This window comes from Phycodurus eques, chromosome 14, assembly GCF_024500275.1.
Source record: "Phycodurus eques isolate BA_2022a chromosome 14, UOR_Pequ_1.1, whole genome shotgun sequence".
Lineage (NCBI taxonomy): Eukaryota > Metazoa > Chordata > Actinopteri > Syngnathiformes > Syngnathidae > Phycodurus > Phycodurus eques.
This window is the reverse complement of record NC_084538.1, coordinates 17,895,496-17,922,361: the sequence shown is the minus strand read 5'-3', so window position 1 is coordinate 17,922,361 and position 26,866 is coordinate 17,895,496. Positions and strand designations below refer to the sequence as shown.

General features: G+C 40.8%; 3 protein-coding genes across 3 annotated transcripts in view; all 3 read left to right on the top strand.

Annotated features, from left to right (window-relative positions):
- Window positions 1-1,560, top strand: part of kif6 (kinesin family member 6) — a 51,225-nt gene extending 49,665 nt beyond the window's left edge. Inside the window, exon 22 of the mRNA XM_061696934.1 lies at window positions 1,407-1,560. Coding sequence (XP_061552918.1) covers window positions 1,407-1,560 — 154 coding nt within the window. The remainder of the gene's footprint in view (window positions 1-1,406) is intronic.
- Window positions 1,561-9,512: 7,952 nt separating this feature from the next.
- On the top strand, window positions 9,513-12,075 carry LOC133412935 (potassium channel subfamily K member 16-like). The gene is made up of 5 exons (XM_061696718.1): window positions 9,513-9,725; window positions 11,124-11,238; window positions 11,315-11,481; window positions 11,590-11,758; window positions 11,867-12,075. The coding sequence occupies exons 1-5, from the start codon at window positions 9,513-9,515 to the stop codon at window positions 12,073-12,075; spliced, it is 873 nt and encodes a 290-aa protein (XP_061552702.1).
- An 851-nt stretch (window positions 12,076-12,926) lies between these two features.
- LOC133413049 (potassium channel subfamily K member 17-like) lies at window positions 12,927-21,846 on the top strand. The gene is given in 9 exon segments (XM_061696933.1): window positions 12,927-12,951; window positions 14,049-14,171; window positions 14,174-14,259; window positions 17,328-17,442; window positions 17,781-17,892; window positions 17,955-18,115; window positions 18,187-18,317; window positions 21,141-21,145; window positions 21,708-21,846. Coding segments are annotated over 9 exon segments (897 nt in total).
- Window positions 21,847-26,866: the final 5,020 nt, after the last annotated feature.

Below are 26,866 nucleotides of genomic sequence, written 5' to 3'. Positions count from 1 at the left end.
TTTTAACAAATGGCTGCAATATAACAAAGAGTGAAAAATTTAAGGGGGTCTGAATAATTTCCGTACCCAGAGTGCTTCTACTAAATACTGAGCAAAGGGTCTGAATACTTATGGCTATGTGATATTTCAGTTTTTCTTTTTTAATAAATCTGCAAAAATTTCAACAATTCCGTTTTTGTTGTTGTTTGTTTGTTAAACTTTCATCCATTCCATGACCAGCACTGGTTTATTGTTCAAGGTCACAGGGAGCTGTAGTTTATCCCACCTGACGTTTGGTCACATGGAGATAGACAACCATTCACGCTCATATTTACATAGCGGGAATCGATTCCACTCTGGCTCATGAAAGTCAGCTGTGTGCACCACTACACCACCACATTTGCGTTATGAACGAAAAGATATTGTACATGTACTATATTTCCATGTAACATAACATCTCAGTAGATTCAACAAAGGGAAGGTCAAAATAATCTTTGATTTCATTTTGATGGTGCAATTTAAGCATCATATCAGTCATAAGAGTGCTAGACAAGGGTACTTGCAACATTCGTCCAGACATGTGCAAAGTGCCAATCAGCAGAAAATACAGGTTCAGTGTCTAATTCCAAGTGCTTCCAATCACTACAGAACCACTTTGCATCCACAGCATTGCTTAATGTGTCACTTATTCACACAGCCATGGTAACACCCTTGGTGAAAATAACGCATGTTGTAATGGTAAAATGGTAAATGGACTACATTTACCGTATATAGCGCTTTATCTACACCATATGTCACATATGTTTGCGGTAGCCACTCTTTCAGCTTTCATAACACTATAAAAGTTCGTCTTAGTTGTTTATGATAGAAATTCCATTATATATTAAAATTCTAACTTTTGGAAAAAGAACAAGCCACAACCCTAATGAGGACAAGAAAATGGATGGATGGATGTAACAAGAACTAGATGGAGGAAAGGGCTTTAAAAATCCTGCTTCTAAAAATACACACATACACATTAAGAAAGTTATGGCTTACTGAATATATGCCACAATGTTTTGATTAAATGAATGGTATTCATGGCAGCACAGTACAGCATATGGTTAGCGTGCCTGCCTCACAATTGAGAAGTTCTTGGTTTGACTTTGGCAATCCTTTCTGTGTGAACTTTGCATGTTCTATCCATCCTTGCGTGCATTTTCTCAAGGTGCACCAACTTCCTCCCACATTCTAAAAATATGAATTTTAGGTTCAATGAAGATGCAAAATATCCCATAGGTGTTCAATGTAAACAGTTGTTTCTCTTTTGCGCCCTGCCTTCCGCCCAAACTCCAGCTAGTACACAGCCCTGAACAGGATAAGTTGTAGATGAATAAATGAACAATATGCATGTTGCCGATCCACATTAAGCTTTGTTTGTCTTTCAGAACCCTTTCCAAGTCTTCTCTCTCACCGTCTTCTATCCCCCGGACTGGAGACCAGCAGGCTGATGCAGACATCCTGGCCTTCATCAGAGCCCGCCAAAACCTCCTCAACAGGACGGGTATCACACAAGCACACGTGCATCGTATAGTGCAGTGATTCCCTATTACTGTGCCGCAGCATATTAGTGCGCTATGAGAGATCATTGAGTGTGCCGCGGTAAATTATCCAATTTCACCTAACTGGTCTGAAAGCTATAATTCACTCACTGCAAATAATGTATCTTTGTTGAGCTATCTTTGCAAGTGATGTATAGTGACAGGCAGAACAATTTAATGCTCTTCGACAACCCCAATTCCAATGAAGTTGGGACGTTGTGTTAAACATGAATAAAAACAGAATACAATGATTTGCAAATCATGTTCGATTTATATTTCATTGAATACACAACGAAACACAACGATACACGAAGACAAGATATTTAATTTTCAAACTGATAAACTTGATATAAATAATCATTAAGTTCGAATTTTATGGCTGCAACACGTTCCAAAAAAGCTGGGCCAGGGTCATGTTTACCACTGTGTTACATCACCTTTTATTTTAACAACATTCAATAAACGTTTGGGAACTGAGGACACTAATTGTTGAAGCTTTGTAGGTGGAATTTTTTCCCATTCTTGCTTGATGTACAGCTTCAGCTGTTCAACAGTCCGGGGTCTCCGGTGTCGTATTTTACGCTTCATAATGCGCCACACATTTTCAATGGGAGACAGGTCTGGACTGCAGGCAAGCCAGTCTAGTACCTGCACTCTTTTATGCTGTTGTAACACGTGCAGAATGTGGTTTGGCATTGTCTTGCTGAAATAAGCAGGGGCGTCCATGAAAAAGACGTTGCTTGGATGGCAGCATATGTTTCTCCAGTAATGTACCTTTCAGCATTAATGGTGCCTTGACAGATGTGTAAGTTACCCATGCCATTGGCACTAACACAGCCCCATACCATCACAGATGCTAGCTTTTGAACTTTGCGTCCATAACAGTCCGGATGGTTCTTTTCCTCTTTGGCCCGGAGGACACGACGTCCACAATTTCCAAAAAAAATTTGAAATGTGGACTCGTTCGGACCACAAAACACTTTTCCACTGTGCATCAGTCCATCTTAGATGAGCTCGGGCCCAGATAAGCCGGCGGCGTTTCTGGGTGTTGTTGATAAATGGCTTTTGGTTTGCATAGTAGAGTTTCAAGTTGCACTTACGGATGTTGCGCCGAACCGTGTTTACTGACATTGGCTTTCTGAAGTGTTCAGTGGTGATATCCTTTACACATTGATGTCGGTTTTTGATGCAGTGCCGCCTGAGGGATAGAAGGGCACGGGCATTCAATGTTGGTTTTCGGCCTTGCCGCTTACATTCAGCGATTTCTCCAGATTCTCTGAACCTTTTTGATGGTATTCTGGACCGTAGATAATGAACTTCCTAAATTCCTTGAAATTGTACGTTGAGGAACATTGTCCTTAAACTGTTCGACTATTTTCTCACGCACTTGTTCACAAAGAGGTGAGCTTCGCCCCATCTTTGCTCGTGAATGACTGAGCAATTCAGGGAAGCTCCTTTTATACCCAATCATGGCACCCACCTGTTCCCAAGTAGCCTGTTCACCTGTGGGATGTTCCAAACAGGTGTTTGATGAGCATTCCTCAACTTTCTCAGTCTTTTTTGCCACCTGTCCCAGCTTTTTTGGAACGTGTTGCAGCCATAAAATTTTAAGTTAATGATTATTTGCTAAAAACAATCAAGTTTATCAGTTCGAACATTAAATATCTTGTCTTTGTAGTGTATTCAATTAAATATAGGTTGAACATCATTTGCAAATCATTGCATTATGTTTTTATTTATGTTTAACACAGTGTCCCTACTTCTTTGGAATTGGGGTTGTACTAGGCAACGGAAGCTACAATTACCCTGTGTATTCACTGAATTATATACATGCAGTACTTTTTGCGACACTTGTTTGGTGACGTGCCTTGAGATTTTTCTAATGTAAAATATGTGCTGTGGTTCAGTGGAGGTTGGAAAAGACGCCTATACCTGTAGAGGCTGGCCAATTTGAAACGTACGAATTTAACAATCAACACTGCCCTCTAGCGGCAGCTTATCCAGAGCCTGGTGTCTTGACTGAGAGCCATCAAATGTTGTGTCAAATATGTCCATATAATGTAAACAGAGGTGTTTAGTACTCAATGAAAAAAAATACTCAACTAAAGAGTAACTTGTGAGTTTTTTTTTTTTTTAAATCGGAGCATGAACATCAAAAAACATTTTTAAAATAATAATATATGGGAGTCGACACACACCTGACACCATTACAATTTATCAGTGCCCAAAAAACAACAACAACACATGCATTGGGCCCTACAGAAACAATATTTGCTTTATTCGCTTAAATGACTTCATGAAGAAGCTGTTTGCTGACCAGACTTAGTGACAGTGTGTGCATGTGCGACACCATAGGGATAGTGCTAATGTTGCCATATCCACTGCCAAAACAACAATAGAAACACCTGCAACTTACCGCAAGGTGTTTCCTCAAGTTAGAAGTGGGCTGAAATATCCAAGTTTGGCAGTCACAATTTAAGAGCTGCATGACAAAGCTGTTGTTTTATAAAGTATGTAAAGTAAACAGACTACTGCGGCTGTTTTTTCACCCCAAATGAGTCATTTTGATTGGCTGGCAAAGGCTACGTGCGCGTTCATGTGACTGCTTTGTGTCGTCTGATTGGTGAATTGGAGTCAAATTACATTAGCGATCACGTTGGATTGGCGCAACGGGCGCCCTATGCGGAAGTAAAAAATGGAGTCTAAAAATAGGCACGCACACGCAAGAATGAATAAATAAAAGTAGCGAACGGCATATCGATCATTGTAACGCAGTAAAGGTATCAATCCTTCACATAAATACTCAAGTAAAAGTAAAATGTACGGTGCATTTAAAGTACTCTGGCAAGTACAGTTTATTGAAAATGTGACTTGAGTAAAATGTAACGCAGTAAATGTAGCGTGTTACTACCCATCTCTGGCTATAAAAGCCTGATTCTATATCAAATGAGCTGAATAGTTTTGATTCAATTATAATTTTTCTTTCAGTACCGCATGCCAAAACGCACAGCTTTCTGTCGTCTTTTGTGAAATTCGTGGTCAGTCATCCACATTGACTTTTTGTGTAGCTGCTTGTTTTGGCAGGTATTTAAGTGGCTTTGGATGTCTTGTGGTTTTTCACGAGATATCCAGAAAGGCTAAGTTCATATAAACAAACAGGCTAGTGTGTGAGGACATCAAGCTGGAAAACAAATTAAAGAAGGAATTTGCCTTCATAGGTTCCCCGCTTCTACTTCTAGTAGCTACTTTAGCGACAAATGGCTCATTTGCGTGTTGGTGGTAATAATGGTTCTACTTTGACAGCAAACTCCTCTCAGGGGTCAGTTAGTCACTTTTGTATTGTTTCTTACCAATCAAAATGTATAAATCACAAATGGAGTCTAGGCTTAATCCTACTGCAACAAGCAGCAAATGTAATTAATAATGCATTTCCCAAAAAGGGGAGTAACATCTGTCTTGTATATATTCCAGGCGCTCTTCAGAAATAACATCAAGTAATTCGGAAACCCGTGAAGCCTCAAGTTATCCTTCATACAGGAAAACATAATGGACATTATGGACACTCGATGATGGAGACGTGAGGAACAAAGATGGACCTTAAACATACGAGATGAAGAAAATGGTTCGGTGCCAACACACGTCTTGCTAGGGTCACTGCCAGTGTACTTCTACTGTGCAGCAGCACAGTATAAATCAAAGCCCCTGTTGTCCATTTGATCTGAACAAATGTTGTTTCAAGATATGAGAGGGGGCACAACAAGAGCAAGCCAGCTGGCTCCAATGTCATGAGTTGTGACTTCTTGAATGTTAATATTTGCACAAAGATGAATTACATAAGCTGTAAAAAGACGCAAAGTGTAAAAATGCTCAGTTTTGATGAAATGGATGTCAACTGGGATAGTCTCCAGTTCACCTGGATAAGTGGTACAAAATCCATTACTTGATATTACTGTTATTATTGTGGTGGTTATAGTTAAATTACTGTAAAGGTGCTGTAAAAATTGTATTGCTAAGTATGATATTAGCTATCATACACGTTATAATAAAACTTGTTTCAACAATACCTATCAGTTTTTTTTTTTTTAATCGTATTATTGATTGAGCTCTCGTATTGGCTCTCAGTAGCTTGTGAGCCTGATAAAATGATGTGGCTGGCTGGATTTGGCCTTGAGTTTGACACCTGTGGGTTAAAGACAAAGTCGTTTTCGGTAGTTTTTCAGCATTGGCTAATGGCAAGAAGTTTCACATTTTTTGATGTTACGCAAGTGAAAGAAGGCTGTCCGTGTTGAATGATAAATCCTGGTCATAGGTGATAACGAAGTTCCCCACTGTGCTGTTTGGGGCGGGTGCAAATGAATCTAAAGTGGCTATCTCACTGGAAGCTTTGCCTCTGCGGTTGTGGGAGCCAAGGATGATTACTTCGGTTTTATCAGAGTTCAATAGTAGGAAATAATCGGTCATGCAACTTGATTTCTTTTAGGCATGCCTGAAGATTGGTTAACTGATTAGTTTTCTGAGGTTTTGTAGATAGGTAGAGTTGTGTCATCAGCATTGCAGTGGAAGCTGACAGATTGTTTTGTAATACTATGAGTATTTTCTAATACAGTGTTCCCTCGCCACTTCGCGCGTCACGTTTTGCGGTTTCAGTGCTTCGCGGGTTTTTCCAAAATATTAGAATAAAAAAGTATAAAAGAATAAAAAATACAGCCATATCGGCAGCCATATTGCGGAAAGACGCGTTGTTTCGTTTCCCTGCATTCCAAACAAAGAGATGAGTTGACTCAGAGGCTTTGTACTGCCTGTACTATACGGCACTCACACAAGGCGCGTGATTGGTTCCCGGCGCGACATCGACCAATGAGAGCACGGGTGGATTTATCCCGTGAGCTGATTGGCTGTTCATCATCGCAGCATGTTGTGTCTCGCCAGTCTCGTCCACGCTGTTGTGTTCGCAATAACTTTTTTTGATTAAGCGATAACCTTTTTTGATTAGTTAAGCCCTTACAATGCCGCCTAAGCGCTGTGCCCCTGCGAAAGCTTCCTCCGGGGCACCCGAGAGGAAGAAGTAGATGATGACCATCAGCGAAAAAGTGGAACTTTTAAATTTGATCAAAGAGGGCAGAAGTTATGCATCTTATGGCGGGAATGAATCTACAGTGCGGTACATCGAGAAAGAGGAAGCAAACATCCGCAAAACTGCTTCGATAAGGAAGCAAAACGTGTGGTAACCCCGCGTAATAAGAGACGGGGTTATGTCCTTGTAAAGGGGAATTTTGAAGCAAAAGGAAAAACAAAGACAACAACTAGGCCTCACCATGTTTTTTCCCCAAGGTAAAACCCCAGCGACACCATCAGCACCTCCAGCAGAAGAGACTCCGAGTGAACCTAAAGCCTCTACGAGTCAAGTGAGAGCCTCTACTCCGCCACCAACGCAAGCCTCTTCGCCTCTCTCAGAAGGCAATGTTGATGAATGTCAATTACTGTATAAGGTTTTAGAATTAAAGATTTAAGTAAATATGTGTACTGTTGTAATCTTTGCCTCAAATATGTAAAGTATAAATACTGTTTACATATTTTAAACATTCTGGTACCCACATACACGAAAATGTGCGTTTTCTTCACCTTTTGCCTTTTGTTCTGGTCCCCATTAACCGCGAAAAACGAGGGAACACTGTAATACTACCCAAGGGAAGCACGTTAGAGACTAAAGAGTACTGGTCCAAGCACAGACTCCTGCGGGACACCATGACTAAGTTTAATTTGCATTGAGTCTTTATTACCAATATTTGCAAACGGTGAGTTCCAGTAGTTCAATTTGAATTCAAACTCCAAAAATGTACTTGCATACGACAATGGTTGTTTAAGGAACTGTAAACAGTTGGACTGTCTCCTTCATATTAGGGACCGTAAAAGTGCTTCTTAGAGCCCTGCTTGTGCACGTCCGAGCGGTCTGACGGGTATGAAGAAGACCCAGTTGTGCTATTTATGCTTTTACTTTACAACAATAATGCAAATTCCGATGCAGATTTGTCCCATCCGGCTGTCTCAAAGCTCCTGACTGATTCGATGCCTCTGTCAGCATATGGGGATCATCAAAATCAAGGCATCCAACCTCCTCGGAGCCGTTGCTGCGCACCCACCACCAAAGAGAGAGCGCAACCACGTGGGAACAATCTGTTTGCATGGCTTTGCATTGATTTGTTTGACAGATGACAAGCAGCTGCACCATTTGCATCAAGGCATCTGAGTTGCCTTGGAGAAAGACTGAGTCTTCTTGAAATAAGTCATGGCAGCTGTTATTTTATCGGGTGGTTTTCATCATGTTTTTGTGTTTTGAATGGCATTTTCTGACTGGTAGACTGACTGAGTGCCAAATGGTTCCTTAAAGCTAACTCACATCTCATGCTTCCAGACAATGCTCATCAGAATAAGGGAAATGAAGATTCAAATGTGTCCATCGGTGTGAATGTGACTGTGAAATATGTTTGGCTATACAGTATGTGCTCTGCGTTTGGCTGGCAAGCAGTATGGGGCGCACCCTGCCTTTCCAGCTCACCCTTCACGCTAGCAGTGGGACAAGGGATATAGATAAGGGATAGATAGACATTATATGACTTTAAAAAAAAAAAAAAAAAAAAACATCATTATTTTATAATATACCTGAGCTAATACACCAGAGAAGTATTTCGATTAGATTGCTTTTTGTTAGAGGGGTCAAATATTACACCTCACATTCTGTAAAGCATTTCTACAATACTACAAACTACAGCTACAATAATATACTGAATTTTAAACTAATAGCTCTGAGAGTGTCAGGAAAAAAAGTTACGTTTTATTTGTGCATGCAGGAGTTGTTCGATGGCATTGTGCTTGTGTACCTAATGTTCTGGTTGGTAAATTACTGGCGGGGAAAAAAAATGTCACAATCTTAATAGTGTTCTGTTTTCCTACAGCATTATTAGTCCATCTAAAAAAGAGAAGGATAGCAGTGCTTGTAAAAATTCTGAACAACTAAGACAATTGTTGTGGCCATATGGTCGATGATTCTTTACATGCCTTTAAAACACAAAAACCACAGAAATCCATTAGGTTCCCTCTTGAGGCATCTTTCAACTGGGCGCTTTATGGCTCGCAGTCAAGTACCGCTCGGTTCACATCTCCAAAATGTCAACTCTTTTCCTCCCACTCGACCATTAACATTAACGCCTTCTCAAGCTGGTGAAAACGTTGTATGATTGTTCTAGCAGGCGTCTTCAGGAAAGAAAAAAAACAAAGATTTTCAAATTGTCCATATATGATGAAAGTAAATTACTCCCCTTTGACACATGTCAAGCTGTGGCACCAGTCTGTATTACTTTGACAATTTCCGCAAGGGTGTTAAATCATTTGTGGTGGATTTGCATTATCCTTGGGTTTCCACTTGACTTGACAGTGTCCTTAGGGTTAACAGTGCACACAGCTCTACTGAACTGCTGAACCGCCCAACAGCAGTCAGGTGAAATATTAACTTTTGTTCTACAGACAAAATGCTTCCTTATTAGTGCAAACGGTCTAAACAGTTGTGTGTTTGTGTCCAGATGTCGCCCTAATGTAGAAGAGGTGTTTAGTCATCACCCGAGCGAGCCATAAATCATGTCCCACAAGATAGTGGGCTTCTCTGACCAATCAGAGGAGGAGCAGTGAGTGTGGATGCGCTACCTTTGGAGGGCAATCCATGGTCACAAGATGCAGCTTTACTGAAGAACAACACTTGTATTATATTGTCGGAACGTAAAGATAGATAAAAGAAAAGACTTCTTTTTTATTCAACAATAATGGCATCAGTCTCCATGGAATCTTTTCAAAAATCTGCATATTTACTCAAGGCCTTTAATGTTAAACCGTTTCTTCAATTCTAAACCTCAATCTGTGCACCAGCCTGTGTGTCCATTGTGGCTTAGGGGCAAGTTTTTGATGGCGAGGATCCAGCTGGTCCGTGTCAAAGTGAGCTGGACGGTACTTCTGGCTCTGGCCCACCTCACGTATCTGCTATTTGGAGCCATCATTTTCCAAATTCTGGAGCGAGAGGCTGAGAGCAACAACCGAAACCACTTCCAACTGGAGAAATTGAATTTCTTGGCTAATTACACCTGCCTGGATGGACAGGCCTTGGAGAAGTTTGTTCAGGTTTGGCTTGTTTTTGTTCCTGTCTGTTAATCTGCTGTAGCACAAAACTTTGCCATTAATGTGATGGTAAACAGACAGCTTAGTCAGTGTAGTTGTAACCCTGTCAACAGCTTGTCTATTTTAATCATTGAGTAAATTTGAGGAGGAAAAGAAAAAACGGCAAAAGATCAATAGAATTAAAGGGCAAAGCACATACTAATAAAATGCTGAGCACTTAACTGCCTGACCTAATAAATCAACAATCGATCAATCTTGTCAGGGTTGTGTGTATGTAATGTGCTCGACAGTAGCGTCAGTGATGTAATACCGTTGCTATTTCTCAACAATTCAAACTTGAATAGAATGCAATTGGATGGCTTGCTTGGAACAAGTGAGATTTAAAAAAAAAAAAAAACATTTTTAATCATCTCTCACCAAAAGCTATGATTCGATAATGATGCCATGACATCACCCTTAGCATCCAACCATAGTTCGCTGATGTCACAACATGATTCTGATGTGATCCCTTATCCAGTTGGATTACTCAGATGTTTTCCTCTATATAGCTCACAGCCTTTAAGGCAGTGGTCCTCAAACTTTGTACTGTACACTAAGTATCACGTCAAAAAAAAAAAAAAAAAAAAAAAATACTTGGCACTCCAAGTACCACCACAATGACCAACATGAAAATATAGTAGCGTAGTAGGCCCTTAGTAGGTAGTGTTCATCAAAAAAGCGAACATAAATTACATTTAATATTATTTCAAGCCAAAGTAACATTGTGGAGTTTGAAAATCAGCAAAACACAAGAAAAACCGACTGAAATAATAATTCATTTAAAATATATTGCACATAGAAGTTTAATTCTTTTAGCTAAGTTAATGCTTCAAAACAGCTCTAAAACATTAAATGAACAATGTATTGTACTTAAAAGTTTAATACAACTGAAATGTACCTCACAAAATGTACTGACTGGATTCAAAAGAAGTTCAAGCCACTGGAACATTATTGGCAGTGCGAACACTTAATTCAGTATTTTTTTTTGCATACCGCGGAAGGGAGCCTGCTTACCACTAGTGCTACTAGTAGCACACTAAAACATGTGTTTTGCCTGTCACGATACGTCGCTGGCATAGATAGAGAAACAAAGATATATGTGTGATTAATAGATAATCATTTTCAGACAAATTAATCTCTTAGGGCACACCCTTGTGCTGTGAATCACTGATCAGAGTGGACATTTTGTATGGTGGTTGCTATGATACTGTATATAGTGTACTACTGTATGTTATGTTTTTTTTTTTCAGTTTGGCAGCAGAATGTTTCAGGTTTCACGTGGAATTTATATTGAAACTGCAATTTCTAGTTCTGTAAAAACAAATCCGATGTAAATGAACGGATGTACGGATGCATTCGCAGGTGATTTTAGATGCATGGGAACGGGGCGTGAATCCGTCGGGCAACTCGACTAACCCCAGTAACTGGGATTTCAGCAGCGCCTTCTTTTTTGCCGGCACTGTGGTCACAACAATAGGTGAGAGCCTTGTAGGCCTGGCAGGCGGTTTTATGTCCGAACTGGGCCGAATGACAAGTCGTCGTATGATTCACAGGTTACGGGAACCTGTCTCCCAGCACTGTGTCCGGTCAGGTGTTCTGTGTCTTTTACGCTCTGTGCGGCATCCCGCTCAACCTGGCCTTCCTCAAACAGTTGGGCAAGTGTCTCACCATTCACCTGGGTCGCCTGGAGAGAGGCATGGTCTCAGTGGTTCCACACAAGGTAGTAATACACCTAGAATAAACTTTGGTTTGGTCTTTGGTTGTAACGTCTGTTATGTCGGGCTCCGTGCGGAATGTTCAAGTATGCGTTTGCCGTGCTCCTCTGTAGCAAACACTGGAGGCGTTGGCAGTGAGCTCCTTTTTCATCACCGGTAGTCTGCTGTTTCTGGTCATCCCCCCGCTTCTGTTCAGTTACGTGGAAGGCTGGACATTCGGCGAGGGCTTCTACTTTGCTTTCATTACCCTCAGCACCATTGGGTTTGGAGATTATGTGGTGGGTGAGTAGAGAGCGCAAACGAGCAGTAATGGTGGGGAAAGGTTTTCGGTTTGGTTAGTTTTGTGATCGATAGAAGTATTGTATCCTAATAAGATGTCTACTCTCACAGGGACCGACCCAGACAAGGAGTACATCTCTCTGTACCGTAGCCTGGCAGGTATATGGATCATCTTTGCCTTGGCCTGGCTTGCTCTTATCCTCGGCATGGGATCAAGAATAATGGCGCATGTGATCGGCTTGGCTCATCCAGGCTTTAAGAAGCAAGCGGAGGATGGGGTTGTGTCATCCGGTAAACTGGAGGACACCTCAAAGATCTGACACATGAGCTGGGTTGGAATATTGACATAGTGGAATGAATGTTAAGTACAGGTTTGATGCTATTGTATTTTATCCCTGTAGGCAAAGTCAAATTACGTTTCAAGACTTTTTGTGCGGCATGCATTACTGTCTTTCACAAAAAAATCATTGCCCCCTTTGGTCATTCATATTATCGCCTCTATGCATCCCATTTTCATGCGATGCTTCGGCAAGAAAAACACTCCAGTTTGACAAGTCTACCTCACGACGCCGACCGGAGTCACCACACACTGTAGAAACTTTCAAGAAGAAAGAAACGTTGAGATTGCCATGTATTTTGTTGCAATTATTCTGATAGACTGATATTGTTTTTGTACTATTCTGTATGTACTTTTTTTTTTTTTTTTATTGTAATACATGACTCGGCAGAACTGAAATTCTCGTGCATCGAATGTGCATACTGGACACTTTATTAGCCTCCACAATCTAATGATATACCATACAAGAGCTGGATCAAAACAAAAACAAAGCGATAATAAAAGTCAGTTGTGATTGATGCTGTTTAACAATAATGCAAATTCTAGTTTCAGCTGGCAGTGGTGTAGAACTGTACTGCATCCTACTGAGAATTGTGTGATATGTCGAATATCTTATCTACAATACACGTAATAATAAACATACATTTCATTATTATCTTTGAAAAGGCCCTTTTAAAATATATACTTTCCATCTCCGTAACTGGATTATGTGTTTAGGTGTTTTCACACAATGTAGCCATGCTTGGATGTTTTTCCGTCTTTGCCCTTCAATGTTGCTGTTGGCGTCCAGTTCTTGGTGATGTCACTATTGTGCTATATTTTCTCCACTTGATGATGACTGTCTTCACTCTGTTCCAAGGTATATTTAATGGCTTGGAAATTCTTTTGTACTGTTCTCTTGACTAATACCTTTGAACAATGAGATGGCTCTGATGCTGTGGGAGCTCTTTGCGGACGACGGCTTGTGCTGTAAAATGTGACTACAAAAATGTTGGGAAAAGCCTATTCCAACATCTTAACTTTATTTGGGGTTAATCAGGGGCACTTTGAATGATGTGTGCTGACTCCCATGTAAGATTCGTTTTAGTTTATTTACTTTAACATTTTTGAACCCGTCCACATCCCCAGTTACAAGACGGTTTGCATACTTCTGCAACTCACATCGCAGTTGTTTATTTTAACTTCCCCTCTTGAAAAGATTTCTTTTTTTCTCCAATTTAGTCTTACAGAATATAAATCATATTAATGGTGCAAAAGGTTTTGAAATGATTTATTTATTTTGGTCTTGTTTTTGTCACACCTGGCATTTGAACAGGGCTAGGGAGACTTTGTGTATTCAGTATAAATGCATGAACATGTGAGTCAACAGCTGTGTTTGTGTGCCGACGGACAAATCCGGTGAATAGCGTGTGTTTGGGCTATCTCGAGCAAACACATTAATCAGGATGCGAGGTAGCCTGAGAGCACATTACACACAGAAGTGACTCCAGAAAAGAAGGACAAAAGTGGCTTCTACCTGTCACATTGTATTTGCTTATAAAATGGACACTTTGTCACCCCCCTTACTTTTCAACCAGTAAGAAAGCTTGTCTTTATGGATGAAATGTAAATACTCTATCACTTTGTCGTTTGGTTCGTGGAAAAATCTGCCGGTGGTTCAAATGCTGGTCCTGAAATGACTTTTGTCAGCTATTCTGTGTGTTTGTGGCTACAAATAGTGAAATCTGACTTTATAATGCGGTTCAGCCACAGCCGGCATCTCATCTCCGCACACCAAATTTGCATGACAGGCCTCTGATGTGATTGAAACAGTAGTGCGGGCGGAGTTTGATTTGCCTGTACATTTGTGCAGTCAACGCTCATACAGGGAGCTCTGGTGTTTACCTGGAGTTATTCACCCCCCCCCCCCCCCCCCCCCCAAAAAAAAAAAATATCTTCCACAGGGAATCGAGATAGGAATAAAGGAAATGTTCAATTTGGCCCGAGTGCCCTCCATCCTTATGCCGGGAGGGGTTTATGTGGCCTACGTGCTCATTGGCGGGGTGGTATTTTGGAAGTTGGAGGGGGATCTCGGAGATTTATTATCAGTGATTTATTGATGAACAAACAGAAGCTGTTGTCGACGTACACGTGTCTGGACCAAGATGGCCTCGAGGAGGTGAGTCAGGTGATGACAAACACTAACAGTGAGCACTGTGCTATCCAACCCTTAAGTCCCAGTGTGTACGTGCACATTCATCTATCCATCCACTTTCTATACCGGTCGCAGGTGAATTGGAGCCTACACTAGGTATGTCACAAAAAAATGTCAAAACACCAGTCTATGTGCATCGTCAGATTTACTTAAAACGTCACAGAAAACAAGAATAATAACAGTGAATCACAACCATATTGATTCCTATTGTGTCCCAATCCTATGAATGTGTGACTTTGGATGCCGAAATCAGGGAACATTTTCATCTTTGTTAGACCCGCAGAAAATCTCATCTGAATTGAAAATCTCAAAAACGAGCTGGTGATGGGCAAAGTAATCAAAAAAGAAAAATTATTACCATGCACGAAACAATGTGAAACGCGATTTTGGTGGACCGCCACTAAATTCACGTGGCCAAAATCCGGCGCAGGGAAATGCAAAGAAAATGGCGGCTGTTTTTTTTTCTGTATTTAGCAACATACTTGCAATTATAAGGCACACCATATTGGGAAAATTAAAATTGAGCTTTAAGACAGTAGACCCTTGGAATTTCTCCCGGCCTATCAATGAAGAAATGTGATGATGATAAAGAAAGTTGTAATTGGATTTAATGAAAGACAAATTGATTGTATAGATACATTATTGATTTAAATGATTGTACATCCGGGAAGAAAATGGGGACAGCAAGGTGGATGAGTTGTGTGCAAGTCTGCCTCACAATTCTGCGGTTTGGGGTGAGAATCCGGCCTTCGGTCTTACTGTGCTTGTGCGGTGCCCTCCCTCATTCCCAAAATATCCTGGACAGTGTGAACAATAGTTTTTCAAAATGTGCCCGGTGTTTGACTGGCGACCAGGTGTGGTCTGCCTTTCGCCAGAAGTCATCCTGGATGGGCTCCAGTTCCGTTCCACCCTGAACATAATGAGTGGTATCGAAAACGGATGAGTGAATCATGGATGCATAAAGAGCATAGAATTTAAAAAAAAGAAAAGATCTCGCCAGCGATCTGATATCTGCTGGAATCGTTCCATACTTGAAGACAAGGCAAGTATTTCATGCAAGTGCTTGAAGGATTCATTCCTAGTCTGCCATTAGCTTTACTGAGAAGAGCTTAACACCCTGTGGCATTAAATGGGGGACCACCTGATTTCCATCTAACCGCTTTGCTTTTATACGGTTCCTACAATTTGCTTTCAGACAGCATGTCTCCCATTAAAATACTTCAACAGATGCTCTTTTAAGCTGTACCTACGCAAAACATGATTTTTCTCTCTTTTTTTTTTTTTTTGCTATGATTCTACAGCTTCTAGGTACACAATTGCTTCATTTAGTGTGTGAAAGACAAGTTTTAATGGAGCATCAACTTCATTTGCATTCGACATGTAATTACCACAAAGCCTCGAGCTGGCTGCTCAGTAATAATTTACAGCATGTCATACTGTCATATTGAAAAGTCATAGGCTGAAAAGTCCTGACCGTGTCCTGTTTGCAGTTGGACCCTTGGGCCACATTTGAACCATCATTCACTTCCAAATGCACACCACATCCTTGAGTTTTCTTTACCGCACATCCTCGCCAAAGAAAATGTTGCTTTGGTGACGATGACAGCTAGAATAACTACATGTCATGGTTTTACTCTCAATTTTCAGATTTCAAGCGAACTGCTCTCGCCGATTTAAAACACATCTTTCGTAGTGACACTTTAATATTCACTTCCTATCATTTGCGGAATCAACATCTTATTCGGGAGGAGAAACAAGTGGCCCCCCCCTGGCATTACCTATGAGGTCATATTGACAAAAATATAAAAAGAGTCACTGATGGTGTAGTGGTTCATTCGATCTCAATGCCTGATATTCTAAATCTGTTCTCTCCATTTTGCTGCTCTTTTCCAATTGCAGGACCAATAGAGACTAATTTGATGATAATAGGAGACTTCGTAGTAAAAGTTTCAACTATTTTATGCCAACCCTTAAATAGTTGATTACAAAAAGTCTTTTAATAATTGTCGCTATAGGTTTGTAAAAGGAATAAAATGGAGTGAATTGAAATCCAAAGGTGGAAAATGTACTCCCACTGTACTTTAGAAATACAGATACTTGTGTTTAAAAAAAAAAAAAAAAAAAAGACTCATAAAGGTTGAAGTACTGATTCAACTCCTTAAAAAAAAAAAAAAAAAAGTAAAAACGTACACTTTACATCAATGAATTTTTGTCTTTTAAATGCGATATCTGTTTTGGTAACTTGGTACAACAAAAACTTCTCTGCACACAAAAAATGTTTCCCTCATTTATTAACTTACATAAGAAAAACAATAACTTGACACAAAACAACGTTACCGTAGGATTGCTGGCGTTGTGAAGTGACGAATAAGTAAAATAGCTAGATAAGTTAATGATCCGATTGATGATGATGATGATGATGAAGAAATGAAAAGGAAAATGAATGAAATGATCAACATTTTTGAATACTAGAATCTGTTTTTTTAGGCCGGCACAGCACATTCGCCATGAATTATTCTTGGAGCCGACGACATCTAACAATTGATGAAGAATTGGATGGGGAATATCTTGCTTCTCTGAATATGTTGTGCTATCATCATTATGTGACAGCATCGCAGGGACTGAAAAAAGAAATGACCTTAAAAAAGTAAGAAGTATAAAGCCGATGTCGGTTTTCAAATGTAGGGAGTAAAAGTCAAAAAAAACTGTCCCAAAACAAATGTTTCAAGTAAAGTTCAGGGACACGAAGAACCTATTTAAGTACAGCAAGCTACTGTTGAAATGACACATTTTCAAAAGGTGAGAGGAGGTTGCATTACGTCATTGATGATATGTCACTTCTTGTAGATCACAAGGCTGCAGATGTGTGAACATTTAGTCTTTCCTGGCTGTATTTCACACAGAGATGATGACTGTTATGTAACTCGCTGACTCTTGATTTCTGAGAAGTGTCTTGACCCTCGCTTAAACCACAAGAAAACAAACGTCAACACTGTGTCTGCAGGCATTTGGTTTTTCATCTTGTTGTTGTCGTTTTGTAGGTTATTCAAGATGCGTCCAAAGTGGGCCTGAGTTTGAAAGGCAACAGCACCACACATGGATTTTGGAAATTCACCAACTCAGCTGTGTTTGCTGCCACTGTGGTCACAACAGTAGGTTAGTTTAGTGTTGCTCACAAACAGTGAGGTGGTTCACTTGCTTGTCTTCCACGCAGGCAATCTGGGTCACTTCCGTTTCCTCCTCAGTAACAGTGTCAATGTGAGTGTGAATGGTAATCTGTTTGTATGGGCGCTATTTTCGTGAACGATACAAATCCGACATGGCTGACGGTGCAACTGTGCATCTGAGCCGGGTTAGACCGGGGTTGGTAATTTCGTAGAGGAGGGCAGCCCAGCGGGCTACACCGTATCAGGCCTGGCTCACTTGCACAAGACATCCTAAAACGTGTTGCATAATTGTGGATCCTTGGGTATTTTGACAAAAACATGTCACAGATTATAAAGACATCTTTGCCATTTTTGGCATCCCGCTTAATATGGTGTTGCTCAACAGGGTGGGCAAGTACATGCGCATCATTGAGGGGAAGACCGGCAGACAGGTGAGGACATTTTTTTACAATGGTTTTGTTGACCTTTCACCTCCCTCTTTTCGCCTCGTAGAGGCGTTACACGCTTCTTCGTCCACTTGGTGTCCTACCTGTCGGGAGCCCTCATCTTCTTCATCGCTCCAATAGTCGTGTTCCAGCTCCATGAAGGTTGGACCTACTCACAGGCCATCTACTACTGCTTCATCACCCTCAGCACCATCGGCTTTGGAGACTTTGTGGCTGGTACATCTCCGTACACGCTCATCAGGCTTTATCACCGCCATCGTCATCATATTTGGATGTTTCATTTGCAGACAGTAACCCAGACAAGGTGTACCCAGAGTGGTACAGTGTCCTCATGGCCTCCTGGATATTCTTCGGCCTGACCTGGTTGGCGCTCGTTATCAACCACTCCATTGACATCCTGGAGAGGCTCAAAGCTCATGTCAAAAATTCTAAAAAATATTATACACACAAAAGAAGATATATGACAACAAAAACCTTTTTAGCTCGTAATATTATGGCAAACAAATCCAGAATTTTAATGAGTAGAAATTAGAAGTATTTCAAGAAAACTATCAAAGATAAAACGTTTACATTTTCCCAGCAGCAACCTGTGTTAATGAAGCCTAAAATGAACCATGCTGAGTATGAAGACATATTAAGGCATACTGAAAAGAAAAAGTAACACTATGAAGCAAAAACTCAAAATGATACAACTATAAAATGTGGCTACATTTCTATTATTACATGAACAAAACTCTGAGAATATAATTGTAATATTGTGGGGGAAAATATGAGAATAAAGTCCAAATATTCTTCTTTCTTTCGAACATTTTCATTCAACTCATTTTACTTTATTATTTTGATATCATGTAACACTAATTTTTACACCCGTTTGGCGTTGTACTCCTTTGCAATTTTATTTGCTTTAAATACTCAATAAATTATTTTATTTTGTCCCCTCTTTTTCTAAACTGATCAGTCGTACGTTTATCTGTGCTGTAATAAGCCCTCTTCCCACGAGGTGGTGGTATTACACAAATAGCACCCTAATGGAAACAAAACTGGACCGTCAGCTCTCCTGAATGGTTTTTCCACACCACAACTGCGATCATTTGTATTGTACAGACATAAACCCCACTTGGAAATAAATATGTGCAGTCCTGTGCTTTCTGGATATTCATACAGGTCACAGTGGGCCTTCCAAGGGACAAAAATCTCTCATTGTTTGTTAATCTAATGGAAAGTCAGTGAGGAGGAGCAATGTTAAAGACAGATGGCGGGCAGAAGGACCGACAGAATGGAAAATGAGAATATGCCAAAGGCCACAAATATAGAGTCATGCAAGGGGGGAAAGAATAATGGGAGGGATATTGGGAAAAGTGAAAAACTCCAAACAGTGGAGGAGGTGTTCTGCGTGTCTTTCCCCTCCTCTGCTTGGTTATGGGAAAGCTATGGGAGTGAAAGTGACTGGTTTGCAACCATTGCACGAGAGAGAGAAAAAACAAAAACAAAAAGAACTTGCTTCAGTGACTTTGCGTGATGGGAATGGTGCCTCTAATTTCCACGTCACTTATGAAAGGGGTTGTTGAAACATTGTCATTGTATAGTTTTAAATATCCAACATGTCGTACGTACAAATATTTTTATTATTATATAAAAGGTATAACAGGAATAGTGTCAAAGCTTTTCATCATGAGCTCAATTGTCCCTGACACATTTTAAGATTAGGCAACTCACAAAAGTGGGTTGTGTAATCTCCCACTTGATGGATGACCAGGCAGGCACTCCAGAGGCCCAGCTTTTAGTTTAGAAGGAAATAAAAAGTACAATTTCCATAACACGTCCTCTTTTACGATGCACATCTAATGTTAGCGTTAGACAGGAAGTGGAATGTTGTATGCAGCGCGGAGGAGTTAGCATCAATACATATTTGCCTCATTTTCATGAAGAAATCATCTTCTTGCATATACACTACCCTAACGTGTTGCAACATTGAGGACAATTCCATCATCTTAGCTTTAATTTCAAGGTTTTTGGACTCGAACTTGGAAGCCCCTTTTGTTTGAACCCACCCATTTTCAATGTGACAGGCTGACAGGCATTGTTGGGAGGTTTACTTTGGAAATGTACTTGGTTACAAGTTACCCTGTTGTAAATGTAATAGTAGTGTAACTATTCCAATTACTTTCTCACAGTAAGATGAAAAGTTACATTTGATTACATTTTGATTTCTCTATATCGGTCGGTCTGGAACCCTGCAATAAACAGGGGTTCACCACTCTAACATTTTGTCATTCATCATCATACAAGTGTTAAAATAAGTTAACTGCTATTTTTAAGTGGTAAAATGAAGGTTGAAAACAGCTTAAGTTGACTGATAAAATGTGGTAAAATTTCATCCAGTTTTACTGTTTCAAATTGAATCATCTTGACGATTTCATTCGTGCCTCTGAGGCTAGTAGTTGTCTTATGTCTTTTTGTCAGTTAACACAGACGAGGTGACTCATTAGAAAAAAAGAAGACGAAGAAGAGGACGCCACTCTCAGCTTCATATGTTAAGAGGGCAGGCCAGATGACGCCGACATCTATAAAGGAGCCTGAAGCAACTACCCAGTATGTAGAGAATGCTGGGGGAAAAAAATTAAAATAAATAAATCACACTATCACTGTGGTCTTAGCAATTTTACTTACATTTCATGGGTTCTTACAAGTATAAAATTTATTTGGGTTATTGCTGTTCTATTTCTAGTGGGGAAAGTACATAGTGTTGCTGATTTTGCATTTTTTATGTTGTATTTGCTACATTTTGGTGCATGTATCTATAATTTCTATTTCTGACATGCTCATACCATTCTACATAAAACTTTTATGACAGAAGACTATAGGCCAGTCCACCTTATTAGGACAATTTCTAAACCATTCTTAAATTTAACTCAAGTTACCCACTGTAAATGTAAATAAAACAATACTTAACTATGATAACAAGTGACAACACATGCAATATGGTCTTATACTTCTTGTCTTTGTCTTCTGTGAATACGCTTTGTTTAAGTTGTTTGTGGAAAAAGTGTCACCCAGAAGCCAAGAACCAAAAGCAAAACTTCACCATTAATCCTGGTTTGAATTCTGAAGATTGTTGTATTTTCTTTTTTTTAATTATTTGACATAATGACCCTAAAATGATGCTGTTGGCCTGTGGAGGTTCCACTACATGATTTTTCTGTGTCCACTAATCACTTCCAAAATATTTGGCCTTTTCCAGCAGAGGTAAGCCAGCAACAATGCTATGGCATTGCCTTACACTACTTAACACTAAGCCCAAATATGCTCATCACCGTACTGTATGCTGTCTGGAAATACTGTACGTCGCAATGTACTGAACAGCATCAATAGTGTACTATGAGTCTGCGGCATCGTCCTCTCAACATTCACGTGTCGATCCTGAGTACATGGCCGTTTGAAGTCTCAAAGGCTTCCTTTGAAAGCTTGTTTGCTTTTATTTGGGACCAACTTCCTTTGGGTACTGTACGCCGCAATGTACTGAACAGCATCAATAGCGTACTATGAGTGTGTAGCATCATCTCCTCAACATTCACGTGTTGATCCTGAGTACATGACCATTTGAAGACTTTAAGGCTTCCTTTGAAATCTTGTTTTTGTTTTTGCTTTAATTGAAACGATGAAAGGGAATGTCGTGTGAAATCATGTTTCATGCTTGTGAAAGGAGTAACAATAATACTGTAATTGTAATTACAGTTGTGAGCGGGCAATGTATGGGCTATCGTGACCCCTTTTTTGATCCTATGCTCTGCATCGCCCATCTGTCTAGAATTCCTAGTGGAGTGGAGGAGTACAAGTATCTGGGGGTCATGTTCAAGAGTGAGGGAATAATTGAGTGCAAGCTCGACTGGTGCAGGGTCTACAGTGATGCGGACTATGTGTGTGTCGCGTCGTGTCTGTCGTGGTGAAGAAGGAGCTGAGCCGAAAGTTCAACGATTTATCTGTCGATCTACGTAACTACCCTCATCTATGGTTACGAGCTGTGGGTTGTGACCAAAAGAACCAAATTGTGGATACAAGCTGCTGAAATGAGTTACTCTGGAATTTGGTTAGGATGCCTCCCTGGTGAGGTCCAATCGGGAATCGAACATTTGTCACTCCACTCATCCCTGTAGTTTACACAAAAATGTCGGTTGGCCTTCTCTACACTGTCGTTGATAGGAACATTAGTACAGTTTCCTTTTTAAGACTCTTCCGTGTGACCTGCCTCCTTATTTATGTTCTCACTTGATTCCAAAAGCCACCTAGCGCCAATCTGCGATCTGATGGACAAATTATGTTTGTCATTCCACAGACAATGACTGTCTTTGGTGAAATTGCATTCATAGCATTTGCACCATCATTTTAGACTGGATTATTTGCAAAGTATAAAGCAGTTTAAAATAAGCATTACGGAACATTTGAGTACTGAATTCTCTTATTTTCACAATCCTGATGTATTGATGTGATTTGCACACTGTAACTCCTGTTGATTGTTTTTAATTGTGTATTTAATGTGTATTTTATATGGAACTATTGTGCTGCTGTCTTGGCCCGGACTACCTTGCAAAAGAGATTCTGAATCTCATTGGGACTATTCCTGGTTAAATAGAGCTTAAATAAAAATAGAAAATGTAATGTTACATTTCTAGATGGTCAAAATGCTGACAAATTTGTATTTAATGGTGTCAGCAGCAACACAACTGCTCCAGCGCCAACAGCCACAGCACCAAAGGAGACCTAGAAGGATTGTAGAGGCCAACTCCCTTAAAAAATGTGGGCAGTACCGCACGACTGAGAATGGGCACAGAACCAGTATCTTGGAAAGGTGTTCTGTTGTGATTTTGAAGGCCTAAAGGCCTTTTCACTCTGCACTTAGTAACACACAGCGCGCTGTTGACAAACTGTGTATGTGCTGCGAAGGCGCATGGATGGAACGCCATGTCACGTTACAGCAAGGTGGGCGTTTGCCCTTGAATTAAAAATGTTTTAATTTGAGAGCGGCATCACAGTGATGTCAGAAGGCACATCCAATAGCAGAGGGGCTGGCTGAATAATTTCTGAGTGCTAACAGCAACAGACAAACCACCGGGAAAAGCCTATTACTTACAGGTTTGCGGCTCCACAAGCACTTCCAAATATGGGCAAGCTTGCACAGTCGTCCTTGCGCGCTGCCCTGCGACGAACACCAAGAAAATCAAGTGCAGTGGCAAAAGTCCTTAAACAAGCGGCAGTGGTTAGAGGGGATAAGTCAAAAAGAGGCAGAGGTCATATTCCTTGAATCTGTTTCTTAAAGCATTCCAAAGTGCTGAATGTAGGTTGTGGTTTGGAGGCAGATCTTACTTTCATCTGTGTCACTGGAGTCCTCCTTGTTAAAGACAAAGAAAAGGAATGCCTGAAGTCAAACTTCTATTGTTATAAAGAACATCACGGGCTACGACAAGTTACCAGGCTAGTTATTTCTTAAGTACAGTGACGTTGAGCTCCAGTAAATATCTGCAGGGAAACACTCATCATCCTAGAACACCTCGACACCTACGCAAGGATCCTGTTCGTGGACTTCAGCTCAGCGTTCAACACCACCATCCCTGAACTCCTTTCCTCCAAGCTTCTCCAACTCAGCGTCTCACCTGCCATCTGCCAGTGGATTTACAGCTTTCTAACGGGCAGGACACAGCAGGTGAGGCTGGGGGAGACCACCTCATCCACACGCAGCATCAGCACTGAGGCTCTTCTCTCTCTACACGAACGACTGCACCTCAATGCACCCGTCTGTCAAACTCCTGAAGTTTGCAGATGACACCACTGTCATCGGCCTCATCAAACACGGTGACGAGTCTGCATATCGACAGGAAGTGGAGCGGCTGGAGCTGTGGTGCGGCTGACACAACCTGGAGCTGAACACGCTGTAGAGATGATCGTGGACTTCAGGAGGCATCCTTCGCCACAGCTGACACAAGGCAGCTGGACAGCGTAAGGACTGTCCAGCTGCCTTGTGTCAACCATCGAGACCATCAAGTTCCTGGAAATTACAGTCTCTCAGGACCTGAAGTGGGCGATCAACATCAACTCCGTCCTCAAAAAGGCCCAGCAGAGGATGTACTTCCTCTGGCTTCTGACCAAGCACGGCCTGCCACGGGAACTGCTGAGGCAATTCTACACAGCGGTCATCGAATCAGTCCTGTGTTCTTCCATCACAGTCTGGTTTGGTGCTGCTACAAAAAAGGGCAAACTCCGACTGCAACGGACAATCAAAACTGCTGAAAATATTGTCGGTACCCCCCTACCGACCCTTGAGGACCTGCACGCTGCCAGAACTAAGACAAGAGCGTGCAAAATCCTCTCGGACCCTCCACATCCCGGTCACCAGCTCTTCCAGCTCCTTCCCTCAGGCAGACGCTAGCGATCAATGCAAACTAGAAGTAGCAGACATTCCAACAGCTTCTTCCCTCTTGCAATCAACTTCTTAAACACCTAACCTACAATTCCATTGTAACATGCTGCCAATTTTGTTTGTCTTGAGTTTGTTGGCACATTTCTGTCGGGCCAATTATACATTATTCGTGCACTCACTGTAGTAGTCTCGCCACGCTGCACTATTTGCATATCTGCTGTTGACCAATACTGGCCACTCGTGCCAGAGTGGCATCTGCACCACTTGCACACTGACTGAAGAGTATCTGCAATATTTGCACAATCAACAGTGTTCCTGCCATGCGATTGGCTGGCAACCACTTCAGGGTGTACCCCGCCTCCTGCACGATGACAGCTGGGATAGGCTCCAGCACGCCCGTGACCCTAGTGAGGAGAAGCGGCTCAGAAAATGGATGGATGGATGGAACCATGTTCCAAATTATCAGTCACTTTAAACTGCATACACTCCTTGAAGTCTCGGCGCCCTTTGCACAATGGTCATTGCACCGGACTATTACTATATTAGTCAGACTCTGCATCTTTTTGCACAATTGTCAAAAAAAATAAATAGATTGTACCGGCATTACCAGATAACTAGCAACCCTTTATTGCTCAGTGACTGTTTTTCTCAATGTCTTTATGTCTCAAAAATCTTCTCTGTCAATTGACTGTCTGTTGTCATACTCGAGCGGCTCCAACTACCGAAGACAAATTCCTTGTGTGTTTTTTTTGGACATTCTTGGCAAATAAAGCCATTCAAGAAACAAACACAGCCAAAACATTCATGTGACACTTTGACATGTTTCTTGTAACCAATTGTTTTTCCTTTTTCAAATTAGTCAAAAGATCTGTTTGCCTTATGTGTGTCCCTTTTCAAACACACTCATTGGTCCACATTTCTGCTATGGGAACCAATAGGATGAGAAAACACATATCCTGCCTCCAACATTTATTTCCCACCTCTCTCTCTTTCTCTGCAATACAGTACACTTAACACTGTGTGATGACCCTCCTCAACCTCTCCCACTACTGACTCACTCTTTTCCGACCTGTTTTTTTTACTTCCATCAGCTGATAACTGTAATCAGGCCACTGCTGAGCTAGCAGAATGGCACGTGTGTTACCACAGAGTCATGCATCCAGAGAGAAGCGTGAGGGCTCTGGGCTAAACTGAAGAAGATGGTCTTTTATGAGCCGCAGAAGGGTGAAAAATTAATTTTCTGAGGTCAAAGACAATACTTCCCTACATCCTGCAAACATAAAGTCAACTAAAACCTAACCTATATATATTTATATAGATTTATATATATATATATATATATATATATATCTTTCCCGCGGCTAGGGACTATGCCCTGCCACAAATACTGAGTAACTGACACCCCCCAAAAAGTTTGTAATTGCCTAAATATGTCACAAGATGGTGGCAAAGCAAAATTTTCCTATTAGACAGTGGTATGGCCTGACTAAATGACGCTCTTCCTCTCACCGAAGAAAGCTGGGATAGGCTCCAGCACATCCCCTAGTGGGGATAAGCAGAACGGAAAATGAATGAATGAATGAACTCCAATTCCAATGAAGTTGGGACATTGTGCAAAACGTAAATAAAAACATAATAGAATGATTTGCAAATCCTTTTCAGCCTATAGTCGATATTTAATGTTCAAACTGATCTACCTTATTGCTTTTTTTGCAAATTGAAATTGGGATTTGTAAAATATATATTTATTGTATTAGAATTTTTATCCCTGAGTGAAAATTCAGTTTTCACCCTAAATTATACTTTGTATGACATGTAAGGTATTACGCATAAAACAAAATCATTTTGGGAAATCCATATTGATCAGAATGTGCCAATACCTGCAGGGAAAATAGGAGAGTTATGCTGCTAAAATAAGTATCTTTCCCTTTGCAGTTTGCAGTAGTATGATGCTGCTTCTAGTCTGACATTAACTACAAATGCACATATTGCCTCTCTCGCTGTGGTTTCTCTGCCAGGTTCCTGACAAATAGAGCCTCTCTTTAACTTGGCATATCTCCTGTCCGCAATATCCTCAGTAGCAATTTTTTACACATTGCTTGTAACTTTGAGATACCATGACAGTACGTCTCTTGTGTCGTCTAGAGCGAGATCTCCAATTTAACGTTTCTTTGATTTCATTTCATTGCTCAGTCAAAAAACAATCCAACAATGTAGCATTAATATACATAATATGCATGTACATGACCTGCTGTTTCATTGAAAATTGCACTCTAAACAATTAGATGCCTTGCAAAATGGGATCCAACTTAGATTTCGAGGTCACGTGTGCGTCCAAATACTTTTGTCCCTATAAGTGTACTTCTGGCCCTTTTCGCCGCCACGTGCAAGTAAGTGTATGTTTACATGTGACGATGTGGCCATTTAAACAACACTGACCAGAAAAAAAAACACGTGTGCTGAGTCATGCGTTGACCTGCATGTTTGTCTTGGGGCTGCTCCTCTGCCCATCTGTGTTTATCTTAACGTCAGCATGCCTATGTTATGTACAAAAC

Coding starts and splice junctions, on each gene's coding strand:
- LOC133412935 (XM_061696718.1), top strand. CDS start 9,513: ATGGCGAGGATCCAGCTGGTCCGTGTCAAAGTGAGCTGGACGGTACTT. Junction 11,482..11,589: donor TCTCAGTGGTTCCACACAAG/GTAGTAATACAC, acceptor GCTCCTCTGTAG/CAAACACTGGAGGCGTTGGC. Junction 11,759..11,866: donor GTTTGGAGATTATGTGGTGG/GTGAGTAGAGAG, acceptor CTACTCTCACAG/GGACCGACCCAGACAAGGAG.